We start from the raw sequence: 16,009 nt of genomic DNA on the forward strand, positions 1-16,009 counted from the left end.
ATAGAGTTAGAACTAATTAAAGTTTAGTTTTTAAACTAGAATGTCAGGAAAAGGCTTGTCCAATGACAGTTTGTGCTTATATCTTATCTTTTTTTCTTAAAAGCAGACCAGAGCATAAAAAAAACCCCCCCAAAAAAAAACAGCCAAAAACTCACATTAGTAGACTCTCTTTGGAGCTGTGTGGTGTTCCCAAAATTTCATAAGAACTTGTTAAAGTAATTCTAGAGTTGTTTTATTTACCTATAACATTGTCATTTGCATTGAAAAGTGAAATATGTCCTCTCTTGTACAATTATTGTACTGGGCAAGAGTAAATATACAAGGAGCTTTGTTACAGCAATTGGGTATCGTTATAAAATTTTTTTTTTGGTAGTTTTTTTCAGTTCCCTTTTGTGAGCTTGACTTTTGCCTTGATCTCTCTTGTGCTGTTATTCCTTCTTACTGCTTGCTTATTGCTTCTTTTCTTCATTTTCTGCATTCCTGTTTAGTGTACTGTGCTTTTCTGTATAGTCCTCTTCATACCCTCCTGCCCAACACCATTGTAAGCTGCCATAATTTTTGTGTTTTAAGGCTCTTAATCCTACTGTTTGTCTAATCAACTTCAGTTTCCTCAGAATAGAGCCTGCCAAATGCTCCTCTTCCTGCCAGCTGTGTCTTGGGCGTCCTTGTGTGACTTGAAAGTTGCTCTCATTTGTCAGTTTTCTATTCATTTGGCATGTTATCTCTCCCTCTGTAATGAACAAACTTGTCCATTTTCATTGAAAACGGCTTTGATTTTTAGTTGCAGAACTATTTTTCTGAGTTCATGTTTTATATGCTGTGATTTATTTTTTTTTTAGATGCTGGATGTCTACGACATTCTTCCTTTTGATAATCCAGATGGTGGAGTTTGGAAACAAGGATTCGATATCACATACAATGAAAATGAATGGGACAATGAACCACTTCAAGTTTTTGTTGTGCCTCATTCCCATAACGACCCAGGTAATATTTTAACTGTGTCCATTTGACTACTTAGAGGCTTTTGAATTAGGAAATATATTGCCATTTCTGTCAAGATTTGGGGTTTTTGGAAGTATATTAGTTAATATGTTAGATTTAAGTCTATACATCTTAAACAGATGTATAATTTAGGTGCCATTGACTTCGGATGACAACTGTTATGATACAAATTGTACATCTTCTTATTTGTTAACCAGAGTAGAACTTCAATGTTGAAATTGAAATGTAATATGAATTTTCTGTGTTCATTCTGCTGGTAACCCATTCAGTTTATTCATTGCTGCGTTATTTGCTGTTCTTATTTTGACTTTTGGACTGTCACAGATATGTCACCCTTAGCCTGCGCTAAAGAAGTATGGTTTTGGAAGATGTGACAATGGTAAATCTGAAGTTTTTGACTGTAACACTGCCTTTACTGTTTTGTGCACACCCCCAACCTCCAGTGGGATAACATAAAGTCTAGATTTAAACAGAAAACTAGGTATACCTACCTAATTTCACTTCTTCTGCCCAAGTGGATGTTAACTGTGTAATAATTAAAATGGAGAAATGTTCCTTTATTTTGAAATTACTGTAAAATTTACCAAAAAGCAGTGCATTATACTGCTACAGTATAGTCCTGATACATGTACATTGAACATGAGAAGCTGATGGTTGTTATTGTAGAAAGCCACAACTTCAGTAATATTAAATTTTACTACTGTGTATCTCTCTAACAATTTAATTTGTTGTTTGAAGTGGATATGAGTAAAGATATGGTAGTTTGAATATAAGTGGCTTTTATCTGCACATATCTAGCATTTTCAAAGAAAATGAGTGCTGGAATTTGGAGGGGAACGTCAGGGGCTGCATACGGGTTGTGCTGCTGCAATGAAGGTACTTGTGTCTGAGCGCGCCTCCTGGCAGCCGCGCTCACTTTCCTGTTTCCCTGAAGAGGCTGACTGTTAGCATGATATTTAGAGTGACATTGTTTAGCAAAATGCCCTGGCTTCTTACAATGATTACAATGAATTCCAGGAGGATTAGGTAAGACTTTTGGCTTTTCCCCTTTGCTTTTATCAGGGCAGTTAGCCTTAAGGTGTCCTTCTTTATCACAATTATAGCATCGAGGGGTAGGATGCAGTATTGCAATGAGGAGAGTCATTTTGTGATCTATAGTACCCACTTTGGAACATGCAGATACCATATCAGCCACAGATGGGTCTCCTGGCAATGCATCTATAATTTTCTGACAATCTTGGTTCGCATTATCTTTAGGAGAGTGCCTCATGCAGGATTTCATCATCGACCTGCTTTTCTAATGAAACTGCAATACGTTCAACAAACTGTAAAAAAGGTTCCCTCGGTTCCTGTTTCGTTGTTGTATATCTAGGACGAGGGGAAGCAAGCTCCATAGTTTTAGTCAGAGCTAACATTCCCACCTGCTGACATTGTTGTAACACAACAGGATCCCACTGGGCTTGTAAGTCAGGATTACTAAAACAATTTTTTCCCATTAAAGCTTTCACTCCTACGCCAAGTCTCGGATCCCCTGCAGGAAGTCTCATATTCTCCATAGATATTCTTTCTGCTTGTTTCTGCCAGTTAGATTTAAAAACTTGGTACTGTACAGGTTCAAATAAAACTTGAGCTAGATGGTCAATATCATAAGCAGCTAGCAAATCAGCATTAATTGCACGAATCACACGCATAACTTCAGGAGAATTTACATCATATTTTGTTACATGCATTTGCAAATCCTGAATAGCCTTCCAAGCAAATACATGATGTTCATCTTGCTTGCCAGAGTTAGGAACAGCTTTTAACACAGGATAAGCTGGAGCAAATGGAGTGTCCTTCACAGCTTGTGAGGGGTGCCCGATCTTGTCTAACCACCCCCATTCCCCCCTTTCTGCAGCTTGTATGCGCGCCACCTCCCAAAACTTTCTAGGATGATGTGGCATCACTGTAACAGTTACTGGTGGCAAAGTCCATGGATCAGTCAGTTGTTCGTGTCTTTTGGCACTGGGACCCCCCACGTATAGGTTGTAAGGCTCGGTTACGGATGGAGGCATTTTCAGCTTCTTCCATGTCTGCATCATCTACTGGGGGGCTGACACTGAATGATACAAGTCTTTATTAGGTATATCATCCTCATGGTTTTCATCAGTGTCCCCGTCCTCGTCCTCCTCCTCTGGCAGAGGAACAGAGGATGCAAGCTTTTGCTTTGCTTTAAATTCTTCTACAAGTTCCATAGGTGTCTTATAACAGTAAGGGACTATCGCAGTAGGGGACTTGTATTTACAAGGAGTTTTAACTAGCTCGTGGGGTGCAGGATAGTAAACTTTCAAACCTTTCGGGATTTTTTGGAGCCGGACCCTTGGTAGATTTTTTTAGTATGTGTATCCGGACGCCACACTGTTTCTTTTTTATCTGCTAAAGCACCCAATTCATCATCAGAGGGGGAGGTAGCAAGTGGCGATGCCGCAGCAACTGAATTTCCCTCCTCCCCTGCATGTCCTTCTGTATCTGGCAGAGGCTCTGTTTCAGGGAACTGAATACCTTTTGAAACTTATTCATTAAGCCAGTCTTTTAAAGTCTCAACCAATATATGCCAGGTGGCAGGCAAACCTTCTACTTCCTTAGCACTCTTAGTACCCTTATAGACCTCTTTCCACAGTTTATCCCCCACCTTCTCCCAAGTCTTTACTCTAAATGCAACTGATGTGTTAGCTTCAAAGCTTTGCTTTCAACACCATAGCAGCAAACGTTGCAAATCATATCTTCAACAGTTACACCTTTACGCTTTAGGAAGTGCTTCCAAGTGGACAGCACCAACTTTTCCTCTTTAGACATCTGATTCCCCATTATCACAGTCTTTGTTCTTGGCAGCTCACCTTTTCCAGGTGTCAGTAGTTCTCAGGTCCGGGCCCAGGCAGTTTCCTCACTGCTCTCAGCTACGCCAAGCTCCGTCACCACCATCCGTCGCCCGATGGTCAGTAATGCAGTCAGGGTCACCATATGTCAGTGTAGAGTCGTGACAGCCGATAAAGATACAAGGAGTCAGTTATGTGCAGAAAAGATGTCTGAAGTCCCACTTTATTTTCTCATCTGCTTTTTTACACCCCTTGCTAGCAGCAAGCAGTATCCTTATTTTAAGTAAGCAAGCAACAGCGTTTTCATTGGCTAGGATCTATGGGCGATACATTTGGCAAAGCTCAAGGCCTTATTGCAGTTCCCACATCCTAGGCCTACGAGCTTTACAGTCTTTCTTTGTTTCTTCATTAGGGCTGCGTACTGACTTCCTTATCATCAAGGATACACCCGAAAGTTTGTCCAGTCAATATCTTCATTCTGGGAGCTAATAGACCCGCTATTAACCCCTTCAATACTGTATTGTCCAGTTATGACAGCTAAATTAACAAAGTATGGATATAGTAAAAAGAAAATAATCACAGTATTAACTTTGAACTACCTGTCTGTAGAACTGTCTTGAAACCTGTGTCTATTTATTTTTTCTCTTGTTGTAGTTCTAAAAACTTTCCTAGAAAGAAGCAACTCTGTACAGACACTTAATAAATCCAAAGCAATCCCAAAGGGATATACAGAACTTCTCATTCTCTTGGTTCTCCTTAGAAAGGGCTTTGGAGTTTACCTGTGTCATTTCTGCTGAAGTTAGTAGGATCATATCCTAACAAGAGGTTGTTGCCATCCTGCTGGAGACCAGTTATCTGGTCTGGTGTTACATCTGTCCTTCTGGAATAACTTTGGCTAAATTGAACAAAGACTCTGTACACAGTGTAGGTTGAGGCAATTTTTCAAGAGCATGAGGCTTGGGAGCTGCATGGGAATGTCCTGAGGAAAACAGAAAACTTTACCAGTGTCTATGGAAGTCATGAGGTTCAGTAGGGGCTCAGTGTCGTTGTACTGATTTTTTTTTATTTTTTATGTTTTATTTCTACTGACACTTTTTCTACAGGTTCTGGTAATTGAAATTGTTTTAAAAATTATTTAATTTTTATTGGATTTATACAGCTTTAGTAACTGTCTTCCAAACATTGGACTGGTTTCCTCTATGATACCTGATCTGTCTCACCACTACCCATATGGAATTTACCAGTTTCTATTGCCATTATGGAAGGACTCTTTGGAGCTAGCCTTTGGCTTTCTGGCCAGATAATCCTGGTAAATGTAAATGTTCCTTCACCAAAGGTGATTGTGTGAGACTGGCTATTGTTTGTTTTTGCAAAGAATGTTATCGTAGAAATCTCCTGACTTGATACTGCTTTTGGTAAGGACATTTCTGTGCAATTGTCTACAGCATGAAACTGCACTTGAAAGAGGGAAAAATTATCTGTAACAAACATCTGAAATCTCTTGTACAGCTAATGGTTACGTTATTCCTTTCCCAGAGAACTAAAAAAGCATTGTGCAAAGGAAATGCATTCTGGAAAAAAAAGCTTAAGGCATCATGAACCTATAGTGTAACAATGTATGTAAAAGATATTTACCAAGAAATGGGGTCAGTAAAGATATTAGCTGCAGAGGCTTTAAATTCTCATTACATTTTATGTTTTCTCATCTGAGGTTACTTTAACTTCTCCTGTAACCAATTATGCTAGTGAAAATATGCAGCTCAAAGGCAAAGAAACTGCCTTGAAACAATCTTATCTAGTGGGTGGCATCCCTGCTCGTTGGAGGGGGGTGGGTAGGAACTAGGTGGTCCTTTCCAATCCAAGCCATTCTATGAATCTAAGAAACAGAATCCATAGGGAAGGTGGTGGGTCTAGGTTCCATGTTCTTTTTTGGGGGTGGATGACTGAATGTGCTGATGCTCTGAAACACTAAATTCTGCTCAATCTGGATTAACTGCTTCCATATGAATTTAACCACGATCTAGAAAGTTGGGGTCTTTATGCTTCTCCCTTCAGTAGCTGGTGTGTTTACCCATAACAGGGAAATAAGCATCGAGAATGGGTTCCCTTCAGACTTTTGTAGAATGGGTCCCCTTCACACTCTTGATTAGTGGTGGCATAATTGTCTTTTAGTTGCTGGCAGTTGAGGAAGATTTGAGCACCTCAGTAGAATGTCTGGTCTGGGAGGGACTCACCCAGTGCAGGTTAATCTCAAACCAGTTGTTGTGTGAGACTAGGGTCATCAAATAAGTGGCATTTCTTTCTGGAGCAGATTAAGGAGCAAACATACAACCTGCTGTACTGGCAAAGCCCTTATGTCAGCTGTCACGTGGTTCAGCAGCAGTTTCTTGTGACTGCCTGAAGTGGATTAGGCAGCTAAAATCCAGAGAGGAGAACTCTGCTCAGGGACAGTGAAATTGTCAACCAGCCCAGCTGGATTTGAAAGATGATGTTCAGCTATGACCCAAGGGGTTGAAAGACACCTCTAGCATCTATTGCTCTGTTAGCAGTGATGATTTTGGTAATGACTTCTCATTAAATAATTTAAGAATTGAGATTTATGAGCTTTGTGATATATGTGTACCAGATCAGAGTATTTTATTGCTCAATGTATACTGGTTACAGACCCAGTATAAAGCAGCACTTATATGTTATTGAAAGTGACTAAAGTAGATTTTTTTCTCTTGTCTCTCCACCCATGTGAAAGTGTATGGGTACCTCTCAGGACTAAATACTACTTTTTAACACTTCATTAATTAGTGGTAACATCAGTAACTTTGCCTTACTAGCACTCACATTAACAATTTTATACTATTTAAAATAGTCTCCATTTCTCTGGGGTAAATCTGTATAGCCCTATGAAGTTAATTGCAATGTTAAGATAAAAGAAAAATTAGGCATAAAGGTTTGATGCTGTTAATATACCATGGAGTTCCAGGGTTGTTTTCTGTTGACCTGGTATGCTGGATGGATATGCTATCCAAATATCTGGATATGCTTTTCAGATGACTTCTTAGTTTTTCTAGCACATTTGGAACATAGGTGGTTGAGACTGTTTTCTGACTCACCAAAATGTAGGAAATGGGTAGCTCACAACTTTTTCTTGACATGCTGAATTAAGGAAATTAGAGTTTTATTCCTGGCTTATTTCTCAGTATCTCTGTGTGTTTTGGGAATGGGGCTTGGACTGGGAAGATAATCTGTCAGTAGATGCTACAGTCCTCTTGATCTGAGAGATGAGGAAACCTAATGGAACTTCTCAGGGAAGATCAATTTGCTGATATGTACTTTTTCCTTTTACTTAGTTTTTCCTTAAATTAAAAATAAAAAAAAAAAGAAGATCCACGATTGTTTGTGCCCATGTATTCCATGTTGATCAAACTTTCTATTTTACAAAGTAGAAAGCCTAATAATCCAATATACATTTATAAATTTAAGAAATAAAACATCTAAACTTTGTAAAATCAAACTCCTGAGAAGTTTAGCACTTAAAGCTGTTCACAGCACATAAAGTTCAGTTTTCTAAGAAAAACCTTCACTTAAGTTTTTGTGGGGAGTGGAAAGAAGGCAGTTCTCTAAGGCTGTTAAAAGCAACTTCAATTTCATTTTTTCTTTTTCTTAGGTTGGCTGAAGACTTTTGATGATTACTTTAGAGATCAGACACAGCATATTTTAAATAACATGGTTATAAAACTGCAAGAAGACAATCGAAGGAAGTTTATATGGTCCGAGATTTCCTACTTTTCAAAATGGTGGGATGGAATAGATAGCCAAAAAAAGGATGCTGTTAAAAGGTTTGAACGCTGAACTATATCTTATCTTCCATGTATCGTGCTCAGAGATTTATGTATTTTGACTACACTGTAAACTTGAGATTTCAGCTTGCTGTGGTGCAGAATTGCTAGAACAATCGTCTGCTTCAGCTCTGACTTTTTGGACTTGGTTAGGGTTTCTTCCACTTACAAAATAGAAATCTGTTCAGAGAAATGAAGACAAATTACTGAGTTGCTTAAAAATTTGACTGAATGTTTCCATGTACAACCATGAAGATATCATTCAAGTTGTAATGAAATTGTGATTACAAACTTTATTTGCAGTCACATTAAAGTATTGGCCGTGGAATAAATATAGTCTTTCATACTAACTATTTATGTATTTTTTTCCTTCAGTTATAGCAATTATGTTAATAATTATGAAATGAGGGGTTTTTGTTAGTTTTAAATATGTGGAGTTTTTGGTAAACATTCAGCTGCTTTAATGGTAAAGTAGTATATATTTTAAACTCTTACTCTTCTTAGTTATTTTTAAAATCACAAGTCAAAAGATAATATAGAAGTAAAAGATTTGCCTAGATATTGAGGCAAGAAAGCAGGCTTCTTGGATAAACTTGAAATAAGGATCTAGTTTGGAGTTTTCAGGAAGTTGTGATTGTTTGGGGTTTTTTTTTGACTTTGCTTCAAGACAGGAACTAACAGTTCTTGGCTCATCTTTGTGATGCCCTCCTTCTCATGCCCTGCTTCAAGATGCATGTGTTGCAGTATACAGTAAGTCTGTTAGATCTTCACAGCTGTAAAGGTTAGGTAATGCTGGAAATCTGGGGAATTAAGTGGAAAACTAGTCATTAAAAATTTATGTACAATTCAGGAGTATTATAGCACAGCTGTTGTTTTTTGACATTAAAAAGATCTCTTGTAACACAAACAGTAAATGATAGTCACTAGGTAACTATGTCCTCTCTTCAGAGGAGTCAGGTATTGATTAAGCTGCTCTAACTCAGAGAAGTGCCTTGGAGATCATTTTTTTGCTATGTTTTTCATTACTCTTATGGGTATTATCTATGATGTGACTACGTTTGGTAAGTTCACTGTATTTCTTTCTTGAGTTCATTAAAGATTTATATGCTGGTGTACAATGTAAAAGCTGAAACTGTAAGGACAACCTGATGTTGGAAATGTGATCATTATGTTCACTGACAGTAGAGAGACTGGATTATCCTGTGATCTATTTCAAGAAGGCGTTTTAGTGAGTGCGATGGTGTGAAGCCTTTATAGAGACAATAAACTTCTAATATCTGTCGGCTTTCTAAAACTCTAAAATGAATGTTAGATCAAAGATGGGGAGATATTAGTAGTGCTTGAAATGTGCAATGTCTGGGCATCTTGCTCAATTGGCCTTCAGTACCGTGGCACATACATTTTTATTTTTGTAATCTGTACAGGAAACAGCGTTCTTCCTGATTTAAAAAAAAGGTGTCTAATATGGCACATGCGGTAGAGCTGGTTTTCGTTGTACAAAGGCATTAAAATGTCACTGTTCAACTATTCATTATTACCAATTTGATTAAAGAAATGTAGTCCAGTGATGGAAGTAGCACAAGCAATTTAGATTTTGGCATCACCTCACTGGTAAATACCTACTGGGTATACAGAAATTGATTTTTAAGAGTGTGTTTTCGTATGGAAGATTCTGAACAAAATTTACATATTTTTCAGGTTAATAAAAGATGGACAATTTGAAATAGTAACAGGAGGATGGGTCATGTCTGATGAAGCCTCTGCTCATTATTTTGCTATAATTGACCAACTAATAGAAGGACATCAGTGGCTAGAAAAGAACCTTGGTATGTATATTGATCTAAAATTTAACTATGTTAATACAGGAAGTCTGGTTTTGTTTTGGTTTGGTTTGGTTTTTTTTCAGTTGTTAAGAAGGCTCTCTTTACTTTCTTTTCCTGAAACAATAAATCAGACCACTTGCAGGAGTCCAGTATTTGCAATTTGTGATTGCAGATAGAAGTTCCTGGGCAAAGGGAATTCGAACAATTTTATGTCATAACATTTTGTCTTGATCAATGTAAGATGGGCATGGAATATTGGCATAACAAAATATTAACACTAGAGCATGCTGAATTTTAGATACTATTTCTAGTATCACTAGCAGTTTCCAGTTGCCATATCAGTGTTTTGAAAATCATGACAAAGGTCTTAAAATGAGTGAAAAATTTACATTTCTTTCATGTGTTTGGATCTGTTCTGCAGGCTTTCTTGTTCATTAGGTTCTCTTATGTAAAGCTTTCAAAAAAAGTAAATATGAAATTTAGATGTAGCAGTGGTAGTAGTAGTAGTTATAAACCCTAAACTGATTGTAATGTTAGAATTGTTTATAATTGAAAAATAAAAATGCTGCTATTGCAACTTTGAGGAATTACTGACTGCAGTTACATTGGCTGAACTGTTTTGCTGGCTTTGGGATGGATTTTTTGCTTAGTTCCATAAGTAGAGATAACCCTTTATATATAGAAAATATTTGTACAGTGATTTTAATAATAACATTATTTCATGCAATTAACTGAAATTATTTTGGAAAGCTGTTCCACCGTTTTTCTTAGATTGCAATTTCCATCAACACAGCTTGACATAATTGGATGGAGGAGGAAAGACCTAATAAAAGGGTATTGCATTCCTTACTGTTTTGTTTTCTTTTGGAAAGACAGTAAAAAGTGCCAATGGAACCATGCTGAAGAACTAGGAGTTAGATGTAGGTTCTTTATTTACTATATGAAGTTCAGAGAAAAGAGAGTATTAATTAATGTGATTGTATTGATCACCAAACTAATAAATGAAAAGTTAGTTCCAAAACCAAAAAAATGTTATTTAAATAGCAGTGAAATTTCAACAAGCTACAGTGTCAATCCATCTACATCTGTTCATTTTCCTTCAGCTTTCTTTTTCAATTTTAATATCTGTAAGCTACTTAAACTGAAAAGGGAGATGTGTTTCATTATGATTCCAAGTAAAGATGTTCAGTGCAAAATTGAAATAGTGTAGCAACAAGGAGTACTAATCCTGAATATTTTTATTTAGTTAGAATGTCTTGCTTATAAGATATTTGATTTGTTTATTTGTTTGTTTAATTGTTTATCTGTTTAATTCTATCTTGTTAATTCCGGGGGGCGTTCTGCAGGAGGCTTAATAATTAACTGTATATTTTCTTGGAAATATTATCTTTAGTGGTCTGATTTGAATTATTGGTATAGCTTTCTTTGAGTCAAAAGTAAGACTTGCTCTTCTTTTTGCTTTTTTGTTTTGTCAACAGGAGTAAAACCAAAGTCTGGCTGGGCAGTTGATCCTTTTGGGCATTCACCAACAATGGCTTACCTCCTGAAACGCACAGGATTTTCAAATATGCTTATACAGAGAGTTCATTATTCAGTTAAAAAACATTTTGCGACACAAAAGACACTAGAATTTTTTTGGAGACAGAACTGGGGTATATGTTTTTCCTTTATATCAATTTATTTTGTTAACTTACCCGGGTAAAATGCAACGAGAATTTGAAAAAATACTATGGAAATTTTTACAGAACAGGCTTAGAGGAGTAAGTCTAAACTTGAAAATTTTAAACTTGCTGTTCTGATTAAAAAAAATCCAAAGTTTTTCATCTAGCTTAACTTTTTCCTCTTTTCCTTTTTTTTCCCCTTTTTTTGAATAACAGAAAGGGAATGAGAATAGCTCCGAGGTAGGAGAGGTGTTAAAAACCTGTGTTATGGCTATTGTTTCTCCAATCTTTTTTTTCTTCATTTTCATTTGTACTTTTACTTTCTCTTATTTTCATTCTCTCATATTCTTTACAAGTATGCATAAAAAAAAATTATAAGGGGTGGAAAATTCTTTCTCTGCTTTCATTTTTTTTGCCTTCCTCCTACTCCTTTATTTCCTTCCACGTGGAAATAAAGTGTACGAGAAGGAACATTTCAACTAATTCAAATGTTGTGCTAATGAGGTGATTGGCTTTTGGTTTGATTTTTTCTTTGCTTTGTTTTGTTGGGTTTTATTTTTCAGTTGTTGTTTTGATTCACTCGAAGTATAAAAGATATGCTTGGTTACCTCCAAAATTCTGAAAATCATTAGTTTTATCTGGGTAAAAAAACCCTAACATTTTGTTCCCATCTTTCCCAATCAGCTGGTTCTTGATTATAATATCCCAATTTTGGTTGAATCTGTGGTTTTATCATCTCTATATGTAAGGTACATACAGAGGTAGAGTCAAGATATAGATATTCAAAATAGAAATTGTCTTGATCTGATGTTTTTAGTGCAATTCTTAGATTAAGAATCATGGAATTAATTTAATTTTGGCAAATCTAATAAGGTTTATTTTAAAGGTGTACTCTGTGTATTTAATTCCAGATTTGGGATCCAGTACAGATATTCTTTGTCATATGATGCCTTTCTATAGCTATGATGTTCCTCATACGTGTGGTCCAGACCCGAAAATCTGCTGCCAGTTTGATTTCAAACGACTTCCTGGAGGAAGAGTAAGTTGTCCTTGGAGAGTTCCCCCAGAAGCCATTCATGCTGGAAATGTTCAACACAGGTACAGTTTTTATGTGTTCCCCAAGGGAATAAATTTAAAAAAAATGGAATTATGCTGGTCAAAGATGATATGTAGGATAGCTTGGTGAATTTATATAGTTCTGTTGTGCTTTAGCAGCTCAGCTCCACACAACTGCTCACTCACTGGCCCCATGGTGGGTTTGAGGGAGAGAACCAGAAGGGTAAAAATGAGAACTCGTCAGCTGAGATAAAGACAGTTTAATAGGTAAAGGAAAAGCTGCAAATACACGCAAAGCAAGCCAAGCAACTAATTCACTGTTTCCCATGGACAGGCAGGTGTTCAGCCATCAGTGGGAGAGCAGGGCTCCATCCCATGTGACTTGGAAAGACAAACACATCACTCCAAACATCTCTTGCTTTCTCCTTCTTCCCTAGGCTTTATATATTGAGGATGACATAACAAGTTATTAAATATGCCTTTGGTCCATTGGGGTCAGTTGTCCTCACTGTGTCCCCTTCCAACTCCTTGTGCACCCCGAGCCTGCTTGTTGGTGGGGCAGGGTGAGAAGCAGAAAAGGACTTGGCTCAGTGCAAACCCTGCCCAGCAATAACTAAAACATCTAAAATATCAGTGCAGATCCAAATCACAGACCCATACCAGCTACTGTGAAATAAATTAACTCTACCCCAGTCAAAACCAATACAAGTTCTTAAAATAAGCTTGTAGTAGGTAAATATTACCTATTACTTAACATAGTGTTTGCTCCTTAGTTCAGAACATAATTGTCAGTGAAATTTCAAGGAAGGTTGTATTAAAGAAGGATGAATTTTTTTTTTCTTTTCTATTCATGATACATGAGTCAATCTCTGAATGACAGGCAGAACATTGTCATCTGTTTAGTAGAACATAGTCATCTGTTTGTAGTCATGTTAATGGTTTACTGTAGTTTTTGTGAATTTTATGAGCAGTGATCTGTCCCCTGCAAGTGGAACACTTCAGGCAGAGGCAGCATAGTATAGTATGCTGTAACTACAGTGGCATATTTCCTAAATGGTATATCTTTGAAAAACGTGGCAATTTGTCGCCTAGGTTTTCTGAAGTGCACCTCAAATGAATCTGAGTCCTATGTCTTACGTGTCTTATGATGAGAAATCCTATTAGCCTCAGTTTTAGTTTTCAAATGGAAACACTGTGTTGTTTTGCCACAGTCAAGAATCAAGTTTATAGCTTCACAAAACTACTTTTCAGTTTTGGGAGGAGGCGGGGGGAAATAAAAAAGTAAAAAGAAAAGAAAGAAAAACTAGAACTGCCAAAAGTTTTCCAGTAAATGTTTGTATTCCTGTTGCTATCTTCAGGCCTTCAAAATATCCCAAATTTCCAGAGTTAGGAATTTATTTAGGTGTTTACAATTAGTGCAAATTGCTGAATATAACAAATGTTTTGAAGTTTTGAAGTTATGATAGAGTGATGATGCATTGGTTGTCTACATGTCAAGTATGCATCTCTTTTTTTAATGAGGATAAATTCTGAAAAGCATTATGAAAACTTCACTTTATCATTAAAGTTCAATTACAAAATGTTATTGAAGGTAAAACCAAAATAAACCAGAATACATTATAATTGTCATATTTTAAAGTAAAAATTGGAGTGATGATAGGAAAAAGTAATTAAAAAAAATAAAGAAATAAAAGCCAATGGTGACAGCAGAAGAGTAGAAGAATCATTATGACACACTCAATGCTTATAAAATGTGAAGAAAAGCTCATATGTCTTTAAATCAAAGTTGTAGAAAGAAAAATCTTGACTATGTATCTCAATTAACTGGGACAAATATTTTCAGAAGAGTAACAACTTCTTTAAAAATACCTGAAACGTAGAGGCTATAAGTAAAATGTAGAGAGTCTGCTTGGAATAGTTTTTTTAATGGTCTTGTTTTTTAATTAGATCTTATTTTATCCTTGCACTTCCTAGATGCAACCTTTTTATAACAATCTAAATTAGATCTTGTAAAAGAAATGGTTCTTTCATGTGTCAAAGGATATTGAAGAATAAGATAAATGAGGCAGGTATGTAGTGAACATATGATCAAGTTGAAGAGGTTATCCTCTCAATATGGTCTCTGAAACTTTATCTTTTGCATCAGCTTTTGGTAGATAAAAACAGTTTTGGTGTCTAACAGAATTGAAACAGCAGTATGCTAGATGATGCCTAAGGGAAAAGTAAAACTTACACATGGTCTTTGAGTTGGAAACCTGGAGTACTTACATTTGGAACACTGGAACTGCACTTTTAGTGTCTATTTTCAAACAAAACCAATAAAACACAGGAAGTAATGTTTTGGTGGAGAATGCTAAAACACCACTTGTATTTTATGAAAATGTTGGAATATTGTAAACAGCCAAAAACCTCAATGATCTGACCTCTGTAATAACACGTTTTACAGTTGTTGTGATGAGGAGAGGTGTGAGAAGTAATTGGAAAATCTATCTCTACATCATAAGCTTTCCAAGGTTAAAGGTTTATAGAACACTAATTAATCTGTCCCTCATCTGTGATTGCTTTAAGACTGGAAAAATACAGAAGATCTACACGACATGGGTTTGAAAAATATTGATTAATTTAGAGACCAGGTTTAGATCACTGACTTTTCTTCAATGTTAAAGATAAAATAAAATTAATAAAACCCAGATCTTGAATACTCTGCTGGGATTTCAATGCTATTATGGTCTTACATATACATTCAAGAGATGTTGAATTGAAAACTTCAGGCTAGTAATTGCTGGATTTTTCATTGCCTTGCCACTTAAGTTGTTACTTAGTAAGAAGGAATGAAGCAGCAACCTAATGAAAAGCTTGTACTGGTTTAATTACACTTTGTAACAGCAAAGACTACCATGGCGCTTGCCCTGATTTGCAGCTGCATCCTTATCCATATGTTTAAATGCTGAAGCTTTTCACACTAGGAATAAAAAATAGCTGTTGGTTTTTGCTTGCTTTTTTTTTTTCCCCTTGAATGGGAAAGACTTGTTTTGTTAGTAGAGTTTGTTTTGGTGTATGTCTCTGTCTTCCATGCGTGGAAATAGGAAAGAATTTTTCTAGTTGCAAATTTTGTAATTGTCAAAGAGTGAGTCCCTAATGAGGCCATAAACACTGTCAAACCTGTCACATAGAACTTGCTATAGCTGCTGCAAAATTTCTTGTGATTCCCATGGACTCTGGGTGACTACTGCTCCTCCTCCTTTGACATAGGAAGAGGCAAAACCAGCCATATTGTTTTCATGTGTATTTAGCTAAACACTTAAAAGAACACACTTGTGATACAAAGAGGTTTTCTTTATTTTTGAAAGGTGTCAATCATTCAGCGATAATCTGAAAGCTTTAAAACAAGATGTTTGTCATCTCTGATCTCCTTCATTTTTAGATTTTCACTCATGTAGGCAGGATAAACATATATCAAAATGTGTCTAATGCTGTTTCATGGGGGAATAGTAAGGGTAAAAAATTCATGGGACTCAGTGGAATTTTTTTTTCCTGGAAGTATTTTTTGTCTTCACCAAATTCTCTGTGGGGCTTTCTTGTGACTCTTTCTCACTCCTTTCTGAAGTAACAATTTAGGAAGTTATTTAAGAGAAACTTAAGAGGATATATGAGACATCTAATTTTTCTTTGGTGTTTTTGCAATTGAAATTGGTTTGCAATTCAAAGAAGATCGTGCTGCCCCGTTAAAAATTTCTAATAAGATAACTCACAGTTATGAGTAGAAAGGGAGAACAGCA

The 16,009-nt window shown here is 36.3% G+C and overlaps 1 protein-coding gene across 1 annotated transcript in view; it reads left to right on the plus strand.

The window, feature by feature from the left end:
• Window positions 1-16,009, plus strand: part of MAN2A1 (mannosidase alpha class 2A member 1) — a 113,959-nt gene that overhangs the window by 22,402 nt on the left and 75,548 nt on the right. Inside the window, exons 3-7 of the mRNA XM_027671156.1 lie at window positions 840-984; window positions 7,519-7,690; window positions 9,389-9,516; window positions 10,992-11,165; window positions 12,086-12,272. Coding sequence (XP_027526957.1) covers window positions 840-984; window positions 7,519-7,690; window positions 9,389-9,516; window positions 10,992-11,165; window positions 12,086-12,272 — 806 coding nt within the window. The remainder of the gene's footprint in view (window positions 1-839; window positions 985-7,518; window positions 7,691-9,388; window positions 9,517-10,991; window positions 11,166-12,085; window positions 12,273-16,009) is intronic.

This window comes from Neopelma chrysocephalum, unplaced genomic scaffold, assembly GCF_003984885.1.
Source record: "Neopelma chrysocephalum unplaced genomic scaffold, ASM398488v2 Primary Assembly neopelma1_97034, whole genome shotgun sequence".
NCBI lineage: Eukaryota > Metazoa > Chordata > Aves > Passeriformes > Pipridae > Neopelma > Neopelma chrysocephalum.